This window comes from Gavialis gangeticus, unplaced genomic scaffold (genome assembly GCF_001723915.1).
Source record: "Gavialis gangeticus isolate Ggan-Ray unplaced genomic scaffold, GavGan_comp1, whole genome shotgun sequence".
Classification (NCBI taxonomy): domain Eukaryota; kingdom Metazoa; phylum Chordata; order Crocodylia; family Gavialidae; genus Gavialis; species Gavialis gangeticus.
In genome coordinates, this window is record NW_017729008.1 from 23,900,332 (window position 1) to 23,916,651 (window position 16,320).

At 39.3% G+C, this 16,320-nt stretch overlaps 1 protein-coding gene across 7 annotated transcripts in view; it reads right to left on the bottom strand.

Moving 5' to 3' along the window:
- Window positions 1-16,320, bottom strand: part of CACNA2D1 (calcium voltage-gated channel auxiliary subunit alpha2delta 1) — an 859,989-nt gene that overhangs the window by 157,943 nt on the left and 685,726 nt on the right. For all 7 annotated transcript variants that reach the window (XM_019509506.1, XM_019509501.1, XM_019509505.1 and 4 more), the window contains exon 12: window positions 11,721-11,825. In XM_019509506.1, coding sequence (XP_019365051.1) covers window positions 11,721-11,825 — 105 coding nt within the window. The remainder of the gene's footprint in view (window positions 1-11,720; window positions 11,826-16,320) is intronic.

Consider the following 16,320-nt stretch of genomic DNA (forward strand, 5'->3'; position numbering starts at 1 on the left):
CCTGGTCCTGAGCCAGCACAGCTGAGGGGGCCTCCCCCACCGCGCCCGGTTCCCAGCCCAGCAGATATCTGCAGCCATGAGCCACGGCTCAGAGCCTCTGTGTCCTGCCTGTGTGGCTGGCGGGAGGAGTGAGGGGAGTGGCAGGGGTGGGGGAACGGAGCCTCCCACCACGTAGCGCCTCTCCCTGTTTTGTTGGCTTGGGGCTGAGGCTGTGTGGCTGGGAGGCTCCAAGTTGCATCACAGTCACTTAAAAAACCTCCTTCTTCTACATACAAACTTGCTTAAATGGGCCAGGTTTGTCAGCTTTATCTCAAACTGCTCAAAAAAAGATACATTTTACAAGAATCACTGCATATAAGTGGGCAACCCTTCAGTACCTTCATCCAGGCAAGATGATGTATCACTTTGATAGTAAATCTTAGTTTCATTTTATCTGAAGATAACTGAAGAGAATTAAAATGGAAGAAACGTGTAATGCGATTTAATCAGTATTGCACTGTCCCCAAAAATAATATCTTTATAAAACTTAGTGCTAGATGAAAATAATATAAAACATTTGGAAATTTTCCCAAGTCTAGTTTTAAAAAGGTTTTTTTAGATATTTAGGTTGCTAAGTTTTAATTAAAGTCAGCATGGAATATACTAGGGACAGTTTTCTTCTGATACAAAAGATTGAGAGTGTTTCTAGAGAGGAGTGGTTATTTTGCATTTTATTTTGACTAAACACGGGGCCAAATTTCTCTCCTGGTTCTGAAAACTTAGAGAGAGAAAAGATCATGAAGTGACAAACATTTACTATTTTCAGGAAAAGAGGTATGAGAAAAACATAATAGATACAGAGACTTTATAAAAGAAGAGTTCAACAAATTCAGGGAACTCATGGATAGGGAAGATAATCTGAGGGATAAAGGAGGGCAGAAAGCTTTGCTTCATTCTTCATAAAAAAGGTTAATTATGATCACAAAAAAGGTTAATTTTACCAATGAAATAGGACTGGTAGTGAAAGAATACCTGGAGCAATACTTAGATGACATGTATTAAAATCCTCAGGGCCTGATGAATTCAACCTAGAGTACTTAAGGAATAATTAAAGTAATTACTAAACCACTGGTGATTATATTCAAGAATTAATGAAGGACAAGGGAGGTCTCAAAGGACTGAAAAAAGGCAAAAAAAATACCTATCATTTTAAAAAGGAAAAAAAACCCAAACAGATCCACTAGTTTAACTTAGATCTCTAGGAAGATGGAGAAGGGGGAGAGGGAGTATTAAACAAGGAAATAGCTGGAAGTAATTAGAAGACAAGAAGGTGACAAGGGGGGAAGCAGGGGACAATCTGAATTTTTTCCAGAACAGACTATGGCAATTAAATATAAAAATACAATATTCTTCTTTGATAGGGTGACTGGCTTATTAGATAAGAAGAAAACAGTAGATGTAATACACCCTGATTTCAAGAAGGCTTATGATACTGTCCCTTAAGACATTTTCACAAGCAAGCTAGGGATACATAATTTAGAAGTAATTGCTATAAGGTGGGTGGGTGTCTACTTGAAAAACTTGCTGAAAAGACTCATTGGGAATCTTGTGTGCATTCCCTCAGATATCTGTCTTTCATTGATTTCAATTTAAAATGTTCAGTAATTATGTGGGTCATCGAATAAAGTTTTTACTTATCTGGATGATAAGTTGGGAAAGTTTGCAAAAAGTTTGGAGGAAAAGAACATAATTCAAAATGATCTTGTCATAATGAAATTCAATACAGCAAAAGGCGTGACTGTAAAATCAAATGCATAAATGCACAATTGATAGTTACTGACTACGGAGCAGTATGACATGAAAATGATCTGGTAGTTATAGTGGATCACTAACTACATACAAGTCACCAGTGTGATGGTGGAGAAAAGGGAAGTCTTATTGTGGGATCTGGGAAAGGAATGGCTGTATGGAAGGCAATGGATTTCCACTCTGGTGAGGTCTCGGCTGAAAAACTCAGTCCAGTTTTGAGAACCACGCTTTAAGAAAGACATGGAAAATTTGGAGAAGGTCAAGATGAAAGCAATAAGAAATGAGAAGTTTATATAATATTACCTATGAGGAAAATTTGAGAAAATAAATGTGTTTAGTCTGGAAAAGAGAAGACTAATAATAATGGAAGGAACATAAGATATTTGCAATACATGACATTTATTAACTGTTTTCCATGGCCACTGAAAGATGGACCAGTATAAATCAGCTGATTTGCAGCAAAGAGAATATAGGTTGGCATATTAGGCTAAACTTTATAATTGTAAAGGTGGTGGGAAAGTGCTGTGAAATGCTGTGGGATCTTCTTTGCTGAAGGTTGTTAAGAACAGGTTAGATAAAGATGTGCTGAGATGATCTAAGTCATCTTGACCCTGCCTCAATGCAAGGAGCAGAACTAGATGGTTCCTTGAGGTCCCTTTCAACCCTGTATTTCTACGTCTCTGCAAGAAAGGGAGAATACTGCCAACTGATTGTAATTCATTACAAATTGACAAGAACTTGACGTTCTATACTGCTTATAGCTATGTGGGAAGAGCAACTCAGCACCCACTTTATCAGCTTCAAACCTAGACAGTTCTGCTCCAAGGAGCCGTATGTTTGTATAAATAAAATATAATCTGACTTTCTTGCTTTCACTCCAAAACAAACACCGCATCCTATCTGCATTAAGTTGTTTCTGTCTCTACCACCCTGATTAATCAATTTACACCATCTGTAGTGTCAACCTGCTTGTGATACCTTGAATCAATCATTATTAATGTAGTCTGGAATGCAAAATGAACAAAAATAAAAATTTCAAGTAGACCTCTCTGTGCCAAATGAAAGGAAATAAGATGCCATTTGGATTTTACATAACAGAGATGTGTGATCCAAATATGACTTAAAAGATTACTTTTCAACAAAATTGTATTAAAACTTTTATTAGTCCTCTGCGGTCCACAATATCACCATGCTGATTTTATCTAGTGCATCAAATATAACACTGCACAAGAGATACATGTCATATGATACCCTAACTAGGTTCATGCTGATAATTAAAAAGTTGTCTAAAAAGGCACACATACTACACCCCATAGATCCATGTATAGTGGGAAAGCCCTAAATAAAGACCTCTCAGAAAAATGAGAACCCAGCCACTGCACTGTAACACATGTCCATCCTCAATTCAGCTGACGGTTTCCCTAATCTGGGGTCCAAATGATGAAAAGTAGAAGAGTGGGATGGACAAACTGAGTAATAGGTAAGGAAAAAGATTTATATCCTTCAAGATTCAACACTCTGGGAAGTAGAAGAGATTACAGTCTGGGGCAAAGTGGAGCCCCTGGTGTTTCCCCAAGCAGGAGAAAAATGAGAGAGACTTTCTCCAAACTGTCGGAATGAAATAGCATTACCAGGACCTCAGGAACACTTGGTGATCCATCAGCACTGGGCACATAGCTTTTGCCATGAAAGGATGCTACTAACAAGGCAAAATTTGGACACTCTTCATGAAAATCCTAATGATTCCTTTTCCTTCTCCATGGAAGAGAAGGATTGGGCTCTTGCTAGGTTTTGTGGGGGTGGGGACAGAATTGTGCCTTAAATGTATTATTATAAAACATACTATTTTTATTTAGAAATGCTGAGCCCCACACATTTCTGCTTTATGCTACTGGACTATTAATACAGTAATTTGGGGATGCTGGAGGGCTTTAAGGAGATGAGTCATTTTTGCAGAACACTTGAACATTATAAGTGTATGTATCTAATCTGTATCAGGCACCCAAATGCTATGACACTTGGTAATAACAAGACATTAATTAAATAGATGGTGCTCAGGGACTATGTAAAATACAGATAATTTTTCTTAGCAATGTGGTATTTCTGCCCTGGGCAAGTTGAGCCTCACATTAAGTGACTTTTCACCTCTGCCGTATTTCAAAAGGCAGAAGCAACGACATTATAAAATTTCTGATAAATACCCCAAGTTTTCTTTTGAACCCCAGTTGTGTTTGCCATTGTACCTAATTAAAATATATTCAATTTAAAATCTGGTTGACAACAGTAACTTTACAATAATAGAAATCATTAGAGGAAAAAAAAAGTGATTCCTAGTCATTCCAAGATCTGTTAAATTGCGTGTGTGTGTACGCGCACGTGCGCGCGCGCACACGCACACACCCATGCTCTAAGCATAAAATAGGAATACTCTTTGGCAGTAGAGCATAGGCTGTAGACTTTTGTAGATGGACAAATTGTTGGATATTGCAAGACCTTAAAAATTTGACTACGGTAATTTGTTTAATGATGGGAAAACATAAGCCACAGAGGAAGAAAGGGCAAAGTCATATCCCTGAAGGTAAAACCTGCCTGAATATCACAAAGCACATCTTTGCTGATGAAGGCTCACTTTTATGCCAACTGAATGATGTTTGGAGGTCTACCACAAATCTGATTGCTGTGCACATTAGTACAAGAAAAGCATATCCTATATAAAGGTTTAAAAAGAAAGCAAATATTTCAGGCACCTTAATCATTTTCAACTACATAGGAATAAATAATCAGAGGGAAAGAAGTTTAAGCGCACAGAATAAGGAAGGAGGTAGGTAGGTTACCTATAGAAACTACATGACAACCAGTGTCAATCTTAAAAAAAATTCTCCATTCCCTTGGTTTGCTGCATGTTCTCAAGTGTGGCATGAGCAAATCTCCCTTTAGCTGGAACATGACAAATAGCAGAAATGGGAAAAAGTAAGTTATATATTCCTAAATGTTTTCACCTTAAAAATCAAAGATGCTTTTTCTGGTAACAAGCCACATCTTGGGTAGGACATTTAATTTTTCTGTGCATTAGCTCTCAGCCCTACACAGGTCCTGCTTAGGTTTAGAAGTCAGTAGAGATCATTGCAAGACTGTGGCATCAGGCTGATCAGTTAAAGATTGACGTACGAGCAACAGCAGTGTTGTGAAGCTGGTCTGTAAAATTCCTGAGCGTTTGTAAGTGCTTTGAGATGCCAAGCATAATAGCTATACTATATCATGAAACACTTCTTCCGAGTCAGTATTTTTACTTGTCTATCAAGTTCTCATTCAAAAGTGATTAATTTAAACTTTTTTTAATCTCTGAGTTTAAGTTACCATTAATCTTCCTAACTTGGCAGATGACACTAGAACATAACATCATAGAACTTATGTGCTGAATATGAAATTTATAGCAGCAAAGAGCCCAGTGCCCTGAGAAGGTACATCACTTATGTAGTAATTCTCTGTCAGAAGAAAGTGAAATTGCTCCACGTAGCAAGTTCATAGAAGTTAGAGAGGAAAAAAAAATCCTCTGAGCTCATCTTGTACTGCCATCAGACTACATATTCTTTGTGGTGTTTTGTATATAAATGTCTCCAACTGCCAGGCTCCTGCTGCTTTTCCGAGCAGACTTATACTACAGTTCAGTTGATGAATTGGTTAGGAAGCCGACTGAGAAACAGGATTATCTCAAATGCTTTGCACTAGTCCACCTCCACTGCAAAGTGGCAGTGAAGTCACCTTAATGGCCTTGAGGACAGTTCTCCTGAACAGCAGCCTCCAAACCATCGTTCTCCTGCAGCCACCGGCACATAATGAGGGGAAAGAGAAAGTGTCCTGACAATCCTCAGCTTCTAAATTGTTTTGAGGGCCACTGACAAATGATACAAAATTAACAGCACAGCTTTCATATCTGACAGGTAGAAAAAGCGACTTAAAACTTTTGCTTCCCCTAAGCCTATCATACACAGTTAAGCACAGTTAAGGCACAGCTCAGGATCAGGGTCATTCACGTCTAAACACCCCTTAATTTCAATCTGACATTAAATTGCACCCCTTTTCACCACTCATTTCTATACAGAACAACTGCTTTCACTTGCTGCTGAATGTAAAAAATTCTGTGGCAGATTTTGACAGTTGTTAATTTACACATGGGTGTCAAATGTACAGCTTGCAGGCAGGATCTGGCTATTATCTCACCCATGGGACTCCCAGAGGGGCTGGGAATTCGTGGACGTGGGGGCAGCAAAAGCTGATATACAGAGCCCTATATTTAGGTCAGCAGTGGGGAGCAAGCATTAACCCCCATGGGCACTGTTTACTCCACTGCCATCACCACCTCTGGATCCAGTCCATGAGGAGTCCCATGGTTCAAATCTGGCCTGGGGGCCAGGTGAGTTTGACAGCTCTGATTTGCACTGGATAACAGTCATCATATTGCAGTTAGAGCCAGTGAAAGGGTCATGGGTTTTTAAATAGATATATTAGTCAGAATTATTGTTTTCCACTAACTACATAATAAATAAAGAGTCTGCTGCTGCCCCAAATGCACCTCCTCTTACTTTACATACTCAGATCATGCAGAGTCTTTTATACGAGGACAGTGCACCAGAGATGCCCAAGATCCTTTTCTATCTAGAGGGGCTGAGAGTTTGCCTGGAACGATCTTCTTCCAGCACACAGACCCGAGGGGGCACAAGCAGTAGACAAAACTATAGTTAATTCTTTTTTTATTTGAATTCAAAATTCTAGGGATAGGTAACATCTGCTGTGGTTACATTTCAATTAAAATTATATGGAAATAGACTTCTATCTTCGGTAAAGTCATCTGCATTGTGAGTGCTCATAAAAATGAACATTTACCACCTCTGTTCCTAAAATTTACCACTGTGTATGTGGCATTTCACATGCTTAATGTGTGTCGCCCAAATGCCACCATAAACATAAACATGCCATATTTTAAACAGCACCCTGAGTGTAGTGCTGCAATCTGTTACAGTAAAACCTAGTTTATAAAGGGGAAAAGACATGGAGGTGAGAAGCAATTAATATTTCAAACTTGAAAAGGAAGATAAAAAAGTTAGTATTTTGAGGGAACTAGTTTAACAATTAAGTCAGTTCTAGAACAATCCTTGTCTTCACATACTAAGCAATTTAAAGAGACAGAAAAGTATTTTAAATATAGCTGTGTGCCAGCTCAGATGCATGAAAACCAGTAATTTAACAGGACAGTTTTCCAGCCTCTAACTTCCAGGGTTATATTTTTTTTTAACTGTTTATTATTTTCTTTAACTTGTCAACTTGAAGGCTGAGCTAAGGTCATGGTGTAACACGAACTAAACAATGTAAGCAAGTGTGCACTGACCACATTATACAATGGGACACAATGTGAACGTCACATGCCTCCCGAGGTGGGGGGACATGGAGACTGCCTATAGGTGGTGGTGGTGGGGCCATGTCAGCAGTGAGAAAGGAGCTTCCGCAGGTGACCACGGTGGTGGCGGTGGCAGTGGTGGTGGTGGGGTGGGGAGGGGTGGTGAGTGGTGACCACAGGCACCGCCAGCAGCGTTGGCATTGGCCAATCTCAGGGGGTACACTGCCAGTCTCAGGGGGTGTACATGCACCCGTGTACACCCCCTACGTGTTGCCAATGGAACACAACTTATTTAGCTCCTTTTGATGGATGAAGTAGTTGAAACCAAGAATGTAATAATCTGAAAAGTAAAGTGATTTCAGATTGGTGAGGCAATAAAATAAGGAACAATAAATTTGAAATGGTCTTTTTGCTCACTTCACAGGACATAAATTTTCCAGTATAAAGGACATATTACTGTGCAGTACCATCATACTGAAAAACATAAAGATGTATCTTTTATAAATCTTACATAAAATATAGATCAATTGATTAAACATGGATATACTGGTATTATACAAGAAAAAAAACCCATCTAGTTCCATCTTATGTTACACAGTATCAATATATTTTGATACTCTGTAGTGTTACTGATACAGAAAAAAGTGAGGCTAGATGTCTGATAGCCTGACTCTTATTTAATAATATTTTATGTTCATGTTATAGACCAACCTCTTCTTAGGGCGGTCTATAAATTTATAACTAAGCCTCATTATATTCTATGTATTGCTCACAGAATAAGATACAGCTGAATTAGAGGGTTTGTAATATATACCGTGCTATGAAATGACATGTTTTATAATTTCTTTCACAATCACAGCCTTCAAAAGATTTATTTTATGTTAGAATGTATGGGTCAGTAATACCACTTTTATAATTTGCTAGTCTGAACTCCAATTAACGCATATTGATAGAGAAAGGAATACATACATGTTTAGATTCTTTGAGAGGAATACTTGCATGTTTAGACACTTTGAGAAATACCAAAAACTTCACTATAGTACTGTTAATACTTGTATTCTAAGGTATACAAAGATGAAATTGCCAGTATGAGATATATTATCAATCCTTTGCTGTGAAATACTTAAAAAAAAAATCTTTTGTGTAACCACATATTCACCTTCCAGAACATAAAGATTTTTACTTGATTGAAAAGCACAAGGCTTATTCAAGGAAAATGAAAAATCTTTTTTTAAATGAGATGCCAAAACTTCTTTTGTATTGCCTGTCCTTTCAAAGTCACCTTGGATGAAAGCAATAATACAAGCATTTTTACTACATGACATCTAGAAACCTAGTTCATTATTAGACCAAGAGCAGGAATGTAAGCACTTACTGTGACTTGAATCAGTAGATTTATAAAATTTAATCAGATACCAGTCTCTTGCATTACAGTTAATTATAGTAGAAAAATGTGCTTAATAAAGAAATATGTTCCTACAAGGTGGCTATTATCACTCATATTTACTTTGGGTGCAATAACAAAGAGTGAACCAGGGACATTAAAAAAGCATTATGAAATAATAATGTCTACTTATTTTCTATACCTCATTCACCATTCTTGTTTGAGGAACTGACTGCTTTTCTTAAACTTACACAGGTGAGCACAATGCAGGAGAAGTAAGACTGATTTCTTAGCACTATAAATCAACTTCAGTCTTCAGACTGGATATGTTAAAATATTTCCATTCTTAAGACAGAGATGTTAATGGAACACAGTAATGAGTCATACATGGTATACAGAAGAGTGTTACCTAATAACTTTCCCTTTGGCTGATAGCATTTACTTATTAAAACAATTAAAAGTATGAGTAGTAGAACTGAGGTGGAATAGCATGAACTATCCATGTATACGTGCAGTACTACAAAGTATGCCTCACAAGTGGCTCTGACTTCAGCTGTTGCTGCCGTGTTGCTTGTCATTTACAGCTAGTTCTTTTCTTTACTTTCTTTTTTTTAATACTTAGCACTTAGATATTGACTTTCATTGCAAGACTGCAGAGACATTGAAACAGATATTACTTAAGCTTCATAACAACACTGTTATGGAAGTACTGCACATATATTTCAGATGAGAAAAGCAGGTAAATGAATAAGCTACTCAAGGTTACACAGCTAGTTATCGACTGAGATTAAACAAAGACCTATATTCCTGGGCTCCAATTCATCATATGACTATTTAAATACATGGGGCGCATCCAGACTAGCGCAGCCATGTAGTATGTGGTGCCGCAAACATGTCTGCAGCACCACATACAGACCAACCAGATGTTCTCCGCACTGCAAGGCCACTCTGCCCGTGCGTGTGCTGCTCCATTTTGTTTTTTTCTGCGGGTTTTTTTGACCCCTGGATATCCAGCCAATGTGTAGTTAACAGTGGATATCCAGGGGGCAAAAAACCCCAAGGGAAAAAAAAAATGGAGTAGTGCATGCATGGGCAGAGTGCACTACTGAAAAATGTAGTCAGGCCACCCAGAACTGTGCTCCAGCTGCCAGCCGGGCTCCACCCAGTACAATTGCCACTGTTGCAGCCCAGGGAGGCCCCTAGGACCCCAGCCTTCCCTGATGCCCCTGGGTTAACTTCCCTGATGCCCCTGGGTTAATGGTGTAGCGTGCCAAGGTGTGTATGGCATGGGCGTTCCCTGAGGACAAACAGCTGCAGCACAAGGTGCACCACTGCTACTTGTCCCCAGGGAACCAAACATCCACGCTCATCCAGACGTGGCCATGAATATTTTTCTTGAAGTCAAAATGACATAAGAACATCCAGTGTCATACTGGATCATACTAGTCCACTTAAGCACATCTAAGTCTACAATGCCGTAGGACAGTGTGTGTATAGGGATGGCTAGTGAAAGCCATCTCCTCTCATACTGTCTTTGGCATTAACCATCCCTAACTATTCTATTTAATAGCTGTTCATGGATATGGCCTCTATGAGCTTGTCTAAGCCTTTTCGAGCCTGGTTATACTATTTACCTCTATAATTTCCTGGAGCAGTGAGTTCTGTAAGTTAAACTACACATTGGCTGCATCTCAACAAGATCCTTACTGAGCAATAGCTTGTTACTACTGCACAGTAGTTCATCAGTACTGCACAGTAGTGTTGCAGGGCATGACCTGTGACATGATGCTACTGTGCAGTCATTATCACCCGGAAACTGTGTAGGGACATGACTGCACAGTAACACTGGTTACTATACAGTCATTTAGCACTTGGTTATGCAAGTACTAAATGGCTGTGCAGTAATAAATACCAGTCAGTATCTCATGGAGATGCAGTAAAAAAAATAGTACTTGTTTATTTTAAATCTTCTCCCATGAATTTCAGTGTGTGTGCCCTGTTTTTATAGTCTGGAACCTGATGAGTAACCGTTCCCGAATAACTTCTGTGCTTAAAGGTAGGCGCATAATTGAACCCTTTGCTGAACTGAGACTCCGATTTCCATTTATTGGCATTAAATTGTCTACATTTACTTTCATTATTATGAAATCATCAATCAAGTTGTGTTTAACATTCTGCTAATACTGATGAGCCTTCAGAGCATAGTAGCTTAAAATTGAAATATACTGGGTAAAGATTAAATGGTTGTACTTCATTCTGTATCTATGTCTGTATATGCATATCTGCACACACACGTTGAATAAATCATATGTGTAAACATCTAGCTATGAAAGACATAGATTTGTGGATTTCTTTTGCTGTCTATCCCTCTCTATCAGCCAGAAGAGACCAGCTAATATGACCTGAAAAACACAGGCCATAGAGTGCCATGCAACAATTCCTGCTTCTACCCCACATGTTTCTGGTTGGATTCAAACATATCTTGTATAAAGAGTTCCAAAAGCTATTTAAAGAAAAAATACTAATGGTGAGGACACACACGCAAATGAATGAATCCAAGTGAGAAGAGAAGTGAAATGGCAGGTTTGGAAACCATTTACCTAAGTCACAACAGCACAAATATGTAGTTCATAAAGTTATTTATAATTATATAAATCTTCATGTTCAAAACTCCCATAGTTTTTAGCCTATTTTGTATTAATGTTAAATATAGTCACAAAAAAAATGTTCCAGTGCCCACTGTAAGAATATTTGTAGGGAGAAAGAAGAGTTACTGTGCATTTGAATATTCACCCATAGAAAGGTGGTTTGTGTTTTGTGGTCTTCAGCCAGCCATTTTATCTTCCTATGTCTCAGCTTCTTTACTTGTAATATAGGGATAATAATAATTGCCTACCATGTTGGGTCCATAAAAATTCATAATTCATTACAATATTTAAAGTGCCTTGGGATCATCAAGTTGAAGGCAAGACAGAAGTGCAAAATTGTAACCTGCTGTCTTTTCATAAAACTATTCTTTACTAAGAATGCCACTGATGACATATTATGCAACACTTTCAAGTCTTAAAATTACAAGTTATTTCCTTCCAGAAATCATCTCCAGGTCTAATTTTGGGTCTTCCATGCAGTAAAATTCTTCTAAATGTCACTTACTTTTTTGTCTTTGTTGTATTTGTGGAAAATCTCTTGTGCTCTTTCTTCACCACCATCGGTAAACAACATAATAATCTTATTGCAGTTAGCTCTAGATGCACTGTACTGTAAGAGAGACAAAGACAAGCATTTTGTTTAGTTCAGTCTATAAAAATAAAAGATGCAACAGTGATATAGTTCTTAGGAATGCTGTTTTTTGAGGGTAGGGATCACTCATCCTTCTGTCTCATGCATCCTTAAGAATATTACTAAAATAGTACGAGTGAAGTGTTGCACCCCCCGGCAAGGTCAATGATGAAGCTTCTATGGACTTCAATGCAGGTGAACGTGGAATTACTGACTCTACTGATGTGCTATTTCTAACTCGCTGCAATTGAGCCCACATACTTTGCAGGGTTAAGCTTCTTACCTTCCTGCAAAGATGAGTTTTTGTTAACTAGATGGAAGTATACAGAATGGGGGCAACCAGCTGTTCAGGACCACTGAGATGCTCCAGATGGTTGCGGCAACTTTTATTTCAGCAAGTGCCACTTCCCCAATCAATTGCTGAGCTTCACCTGGGTGGAGAAACACCACCCTTTAAAGTAAAAGTCAGCAAACAGCCAAGCAGCTTCTCTTTACTTTGGCAGCCCACGTCAACCTAAACAGGTTGCAAATTGCTTGGACAAGGTATTGTTTCTAATGCATCCTGCCATTCATTCCTGAGCCTTTTGTGCAATCAATGCTTGAAATACAACAACATTGAAAGAGAGCCAAATTATGGTATACTTTAGATCCAACCATTCTGGTAATTGGGTATATCCCCCTAACTAGTGTAAGTGACTTGTGTGCACTGCCCTAATTTGGGATGAGGATAAGGTACATATTTCTTAAGACAAAACATGTTGATCACTCCCTGGCACGGCTGCTGTCCATGAAACTGCCTTGTATGAGAATCCAAAAGTGGAGGATCCACATTAGTAATTCATGAACCAGAACATTTTTGCTCTGCCTGTCATTTTTACTTAATCATACTCCTTCCATCCCCCTCAGCTGGGGAAGTTTTGGAGAAAATTTCTAAAAACAGCCACTGATTTTGGACACTTCCGGTCCTGGACTCTCAATATGAGACTCCTTGACTGTTTCGATCTGGGCACTGAAAACACCCACACAATCAAACCCAAAGGCTCTTTTGTATATCTGGATCTTAGCAAATTTAGGATCTACTAAATCAGGGGTTGGCAACATTTTTGGGCAGAATGCCAAAAATACCCGCAAACCTCAACTTGTAAGGTGTTGGCGTGCTAGAGGTGGACAGCGGGAGAACAAGGGGCCCGATCCTTGTTGTGGCAGTGCAGCCCAGCCCAGCCAAGCCACTTTCCTGTTGTCCACTCCAAGGTATGTTCGCACCCACTTCCAACAATAAGCAGGGACAGGGCACTGCAGATCCTGGTGCAGTCGCTTGCAGCCTCCCAGCTGCCTGCTGCAGCTGGCCTGGGCTCTGGGCAGGCCCTGCTCCCCACCATAGAGCCCAGGCTGCTCGCAGCAGGCAGCAAGGAGGCTGCAAGCAGGTGTAGCAGGATTCACAGAGCTATGGCCCAGCTTGTTGCTAGTAGCAGATGCACATGCTTCTCCAGGCAGATGGCAGGGAAGAGTCTGGGGCTATATTGCCAGAACAAGGATCAGGCCCATTACAGCTCTCCTGCCATCCACACCGAGGTGCGCATGTCAAGCAAAATGTTTTTGCCTGCCACTGTCTGGCATGCATACTAGGGGTTGCATACCCCTGTGCTAAACCTTAAGCATCCAGTGAACCTCCCATCTCAGTCTCAGGCCCTAGCAACTCAGGTGCATACACCTAAATTCACTGTGTTAAAAATATGCAAAATGATCTTGGCCTACTTATTTTTCTACTCGTTTCATCTCCCCTCAGAAAATAGCTAGCCTTTACAATGTGGTTTATAAGGAGAATAAGCCATAGCTCATACTTGGCTTCATATGGGAATAAGATTTCTGACAACAGGACTATATCAGAGTGCAACACCAAATGGCCTGACTCTACTCCCCAATTTACCAGACAAAGGAACTAGCTAATCCATGAAAAAAGTGAAATAACTTTCTCCACAAGAAGATCAAGGGAAAGTGGAAGAAAATTTGAACCCTTTGGCCTCATCCCAATTTGCAGGCACGTGCAATTTGTGGCACCACAAATTGTGCATGAAATGTAAAATATTATCTGCAGTGCAAATTTGTAGCGCAGGGGCAAAATTTGCTACCAGGATTTCCTGGTAGCAAAAATAAATAAATAAATAAAAAAGACCCAGGAAAAAAAGTGATGCAGAGCACATGAAAATACTGTGCACCAGACAGAACATACAGAGGCTTGGTCCTCCAGCAAGATGCCTTAATTGCCAGCCAGCGTGTCTCTACTGCTTCATCTGTGCCCCGCTGCTCCAGCATGCTGGGAAACAGGAGGAGCTGAAAACGGGCAGTTTGCTCAAAGTGGGACAATATGTCCCACAACAAAATGCACATGCAAGGGTGTGTGCTGAGGCACAAAGTAACAGTGCAAATTTGTGCCACTGCAAGCACACGCCCCTGCTCATCTGGATACAGCCTTTGAGTCACAGTTTCTCTTCTGGCCTGCTCCTAGGTACTGTGGCTTTGGGTCTCCCTGTATTCAGAAAACATTGTCAGGATAAAGCCTGACCCTTAAAAGTAATTTGATACCCTATCAGTCCAGAGTCCTTTCATCAAATTCCAGTATTAATAAAACAAAACAAATAAAACAAACAATATTTTTTTTTCCCAAAGCAAAAACAAATATTCTTTCCCATAGCTATTTTTAGTTCCTAAAATAAGTTGTTTACACATTTTTTTTACATCACTGGCTCAACTAATCAATAAGCACCTCTAACTCAGGGAAAAACTGGGCCCAAATTTTATTCCCAATAATGACAAGAAAATAAATTTGAACTCAGCACATTAAATCCACTCCTCTAACAAGGTAAGTTCCATTTGGAAATAATCAACACATCTCTCTCTCTCTCTCTCTCTCTCTCTTTTATTTTGCTTATAAAATGCCACATACAACAGTATGTACTGCTTCAGGTTTCTATCTTCTGGTATTAAAAATGCAATGAATCCAGAATGAGAATGGAGAAACTCAGAAAAGCAGAATTAAGTACTTTGCAAATATTGAAAATCCCCAACTTAGTGTTTTATTATACATTCTGGAGTATCAGAGCACCACAGCAATACTTGGCTCAGCAGTCAAATCTTTGCATGAGTTGTCCTATTAATTTAGAAGGACAAATGACAAACAGGTACTGCTGTATTTTGTAATTTTTCCAATGGATCAAAATCTGTACATGCATACTTAGTGTTTTTTTAAGACACTATTGTGTGTCCCACTCACATCCTAAGAGTGCCAAGGGCTTTTCTGTCCCTTGCAAAGGGCATAAAGTAGGGCTATTAACACATATACTATAGCAGGAATGTACAGCTTGCAGCTAAGGCAATCCCAGTGGCCCATCATCATACTTTATTAAACCACTTTATTAAATTAAAAAGGGTTTGAAAAGCCAAATGACAATTCCCATCTCCTCACTGCTCAATCTGCACATGGGCCGCGCATGCAATCTAGTACTTGCAAACAAGCTGAGGCTTACTCCAACAGAGCTGGACCCATTAGTGGCAGCCCAGACTGGAAAATGTACCTCTTGAGTTGTAGCAACACAGCACTAGGTACCAGGGACAAATACTGTGGAAAGATCTTGGAGTGTTATCAGCCCCTCAGGATTAAAGACCTTCTGGTGTGCAAGCATACATTAAAGATGGCTGCTGCAGAGATGCAATATAATTAACAGACACCATTTCCTAGATCAGGTCCTAATGAGATAGCAGGAGGACATCAATTAGAACGTGCTATTTTGTCATATATGCATTGTGATGTATAGCTGTAATCCAAGTAACTCTAATTGGCTATTCTCACCAGTACAAAGGGATCAAACTCTGTTTCTCCTGCTGAAAGAATAGAAGAAAAGGTGTTTAGGCTAGTGAGAAAGAGAGAGAAAGAGGGAGTGAGAATATTTTTGGAACCCGCAGGAAAGACTACAAAGCCTCTGAATATTACTCAAATATGATACCTTTAATGAAAATATATGACTAGATATAAGAAGCATCTTACAGCATGTAGAGTTCACATAAATTCATGTTTAGCTGATATATTACAGTATATTACATCAGGTTCACATGCGCTGGGATGGAATCTTGTCTTGGAAATTTTGCAGTTTCCCCTGGATTAAATAATGCTCCTACTTGCAGAATTTTGTCCAAGATACATACTTTCTAAAATATATTGCTATGAACACAGGAGATATATTAGCAACCTGTTCTGTTCCTGTATCACTAAATCTTTTGTGCCTATAATAAATTATTTGTCATGCTGACAATATTTTTTGATATTACATACACACACACACACTTTTAAGTGGTAACCTAGCATTAATCCTGCATTGCCCTCCAAGGTTGTTTATCTCCTTTAGTTCCTCTGTGTAATGGTTTAAGAAACTGAAGCAGAGAAAAGTCTCTTCCTGCAGTTTCTTCTTTCCCCCAGTTT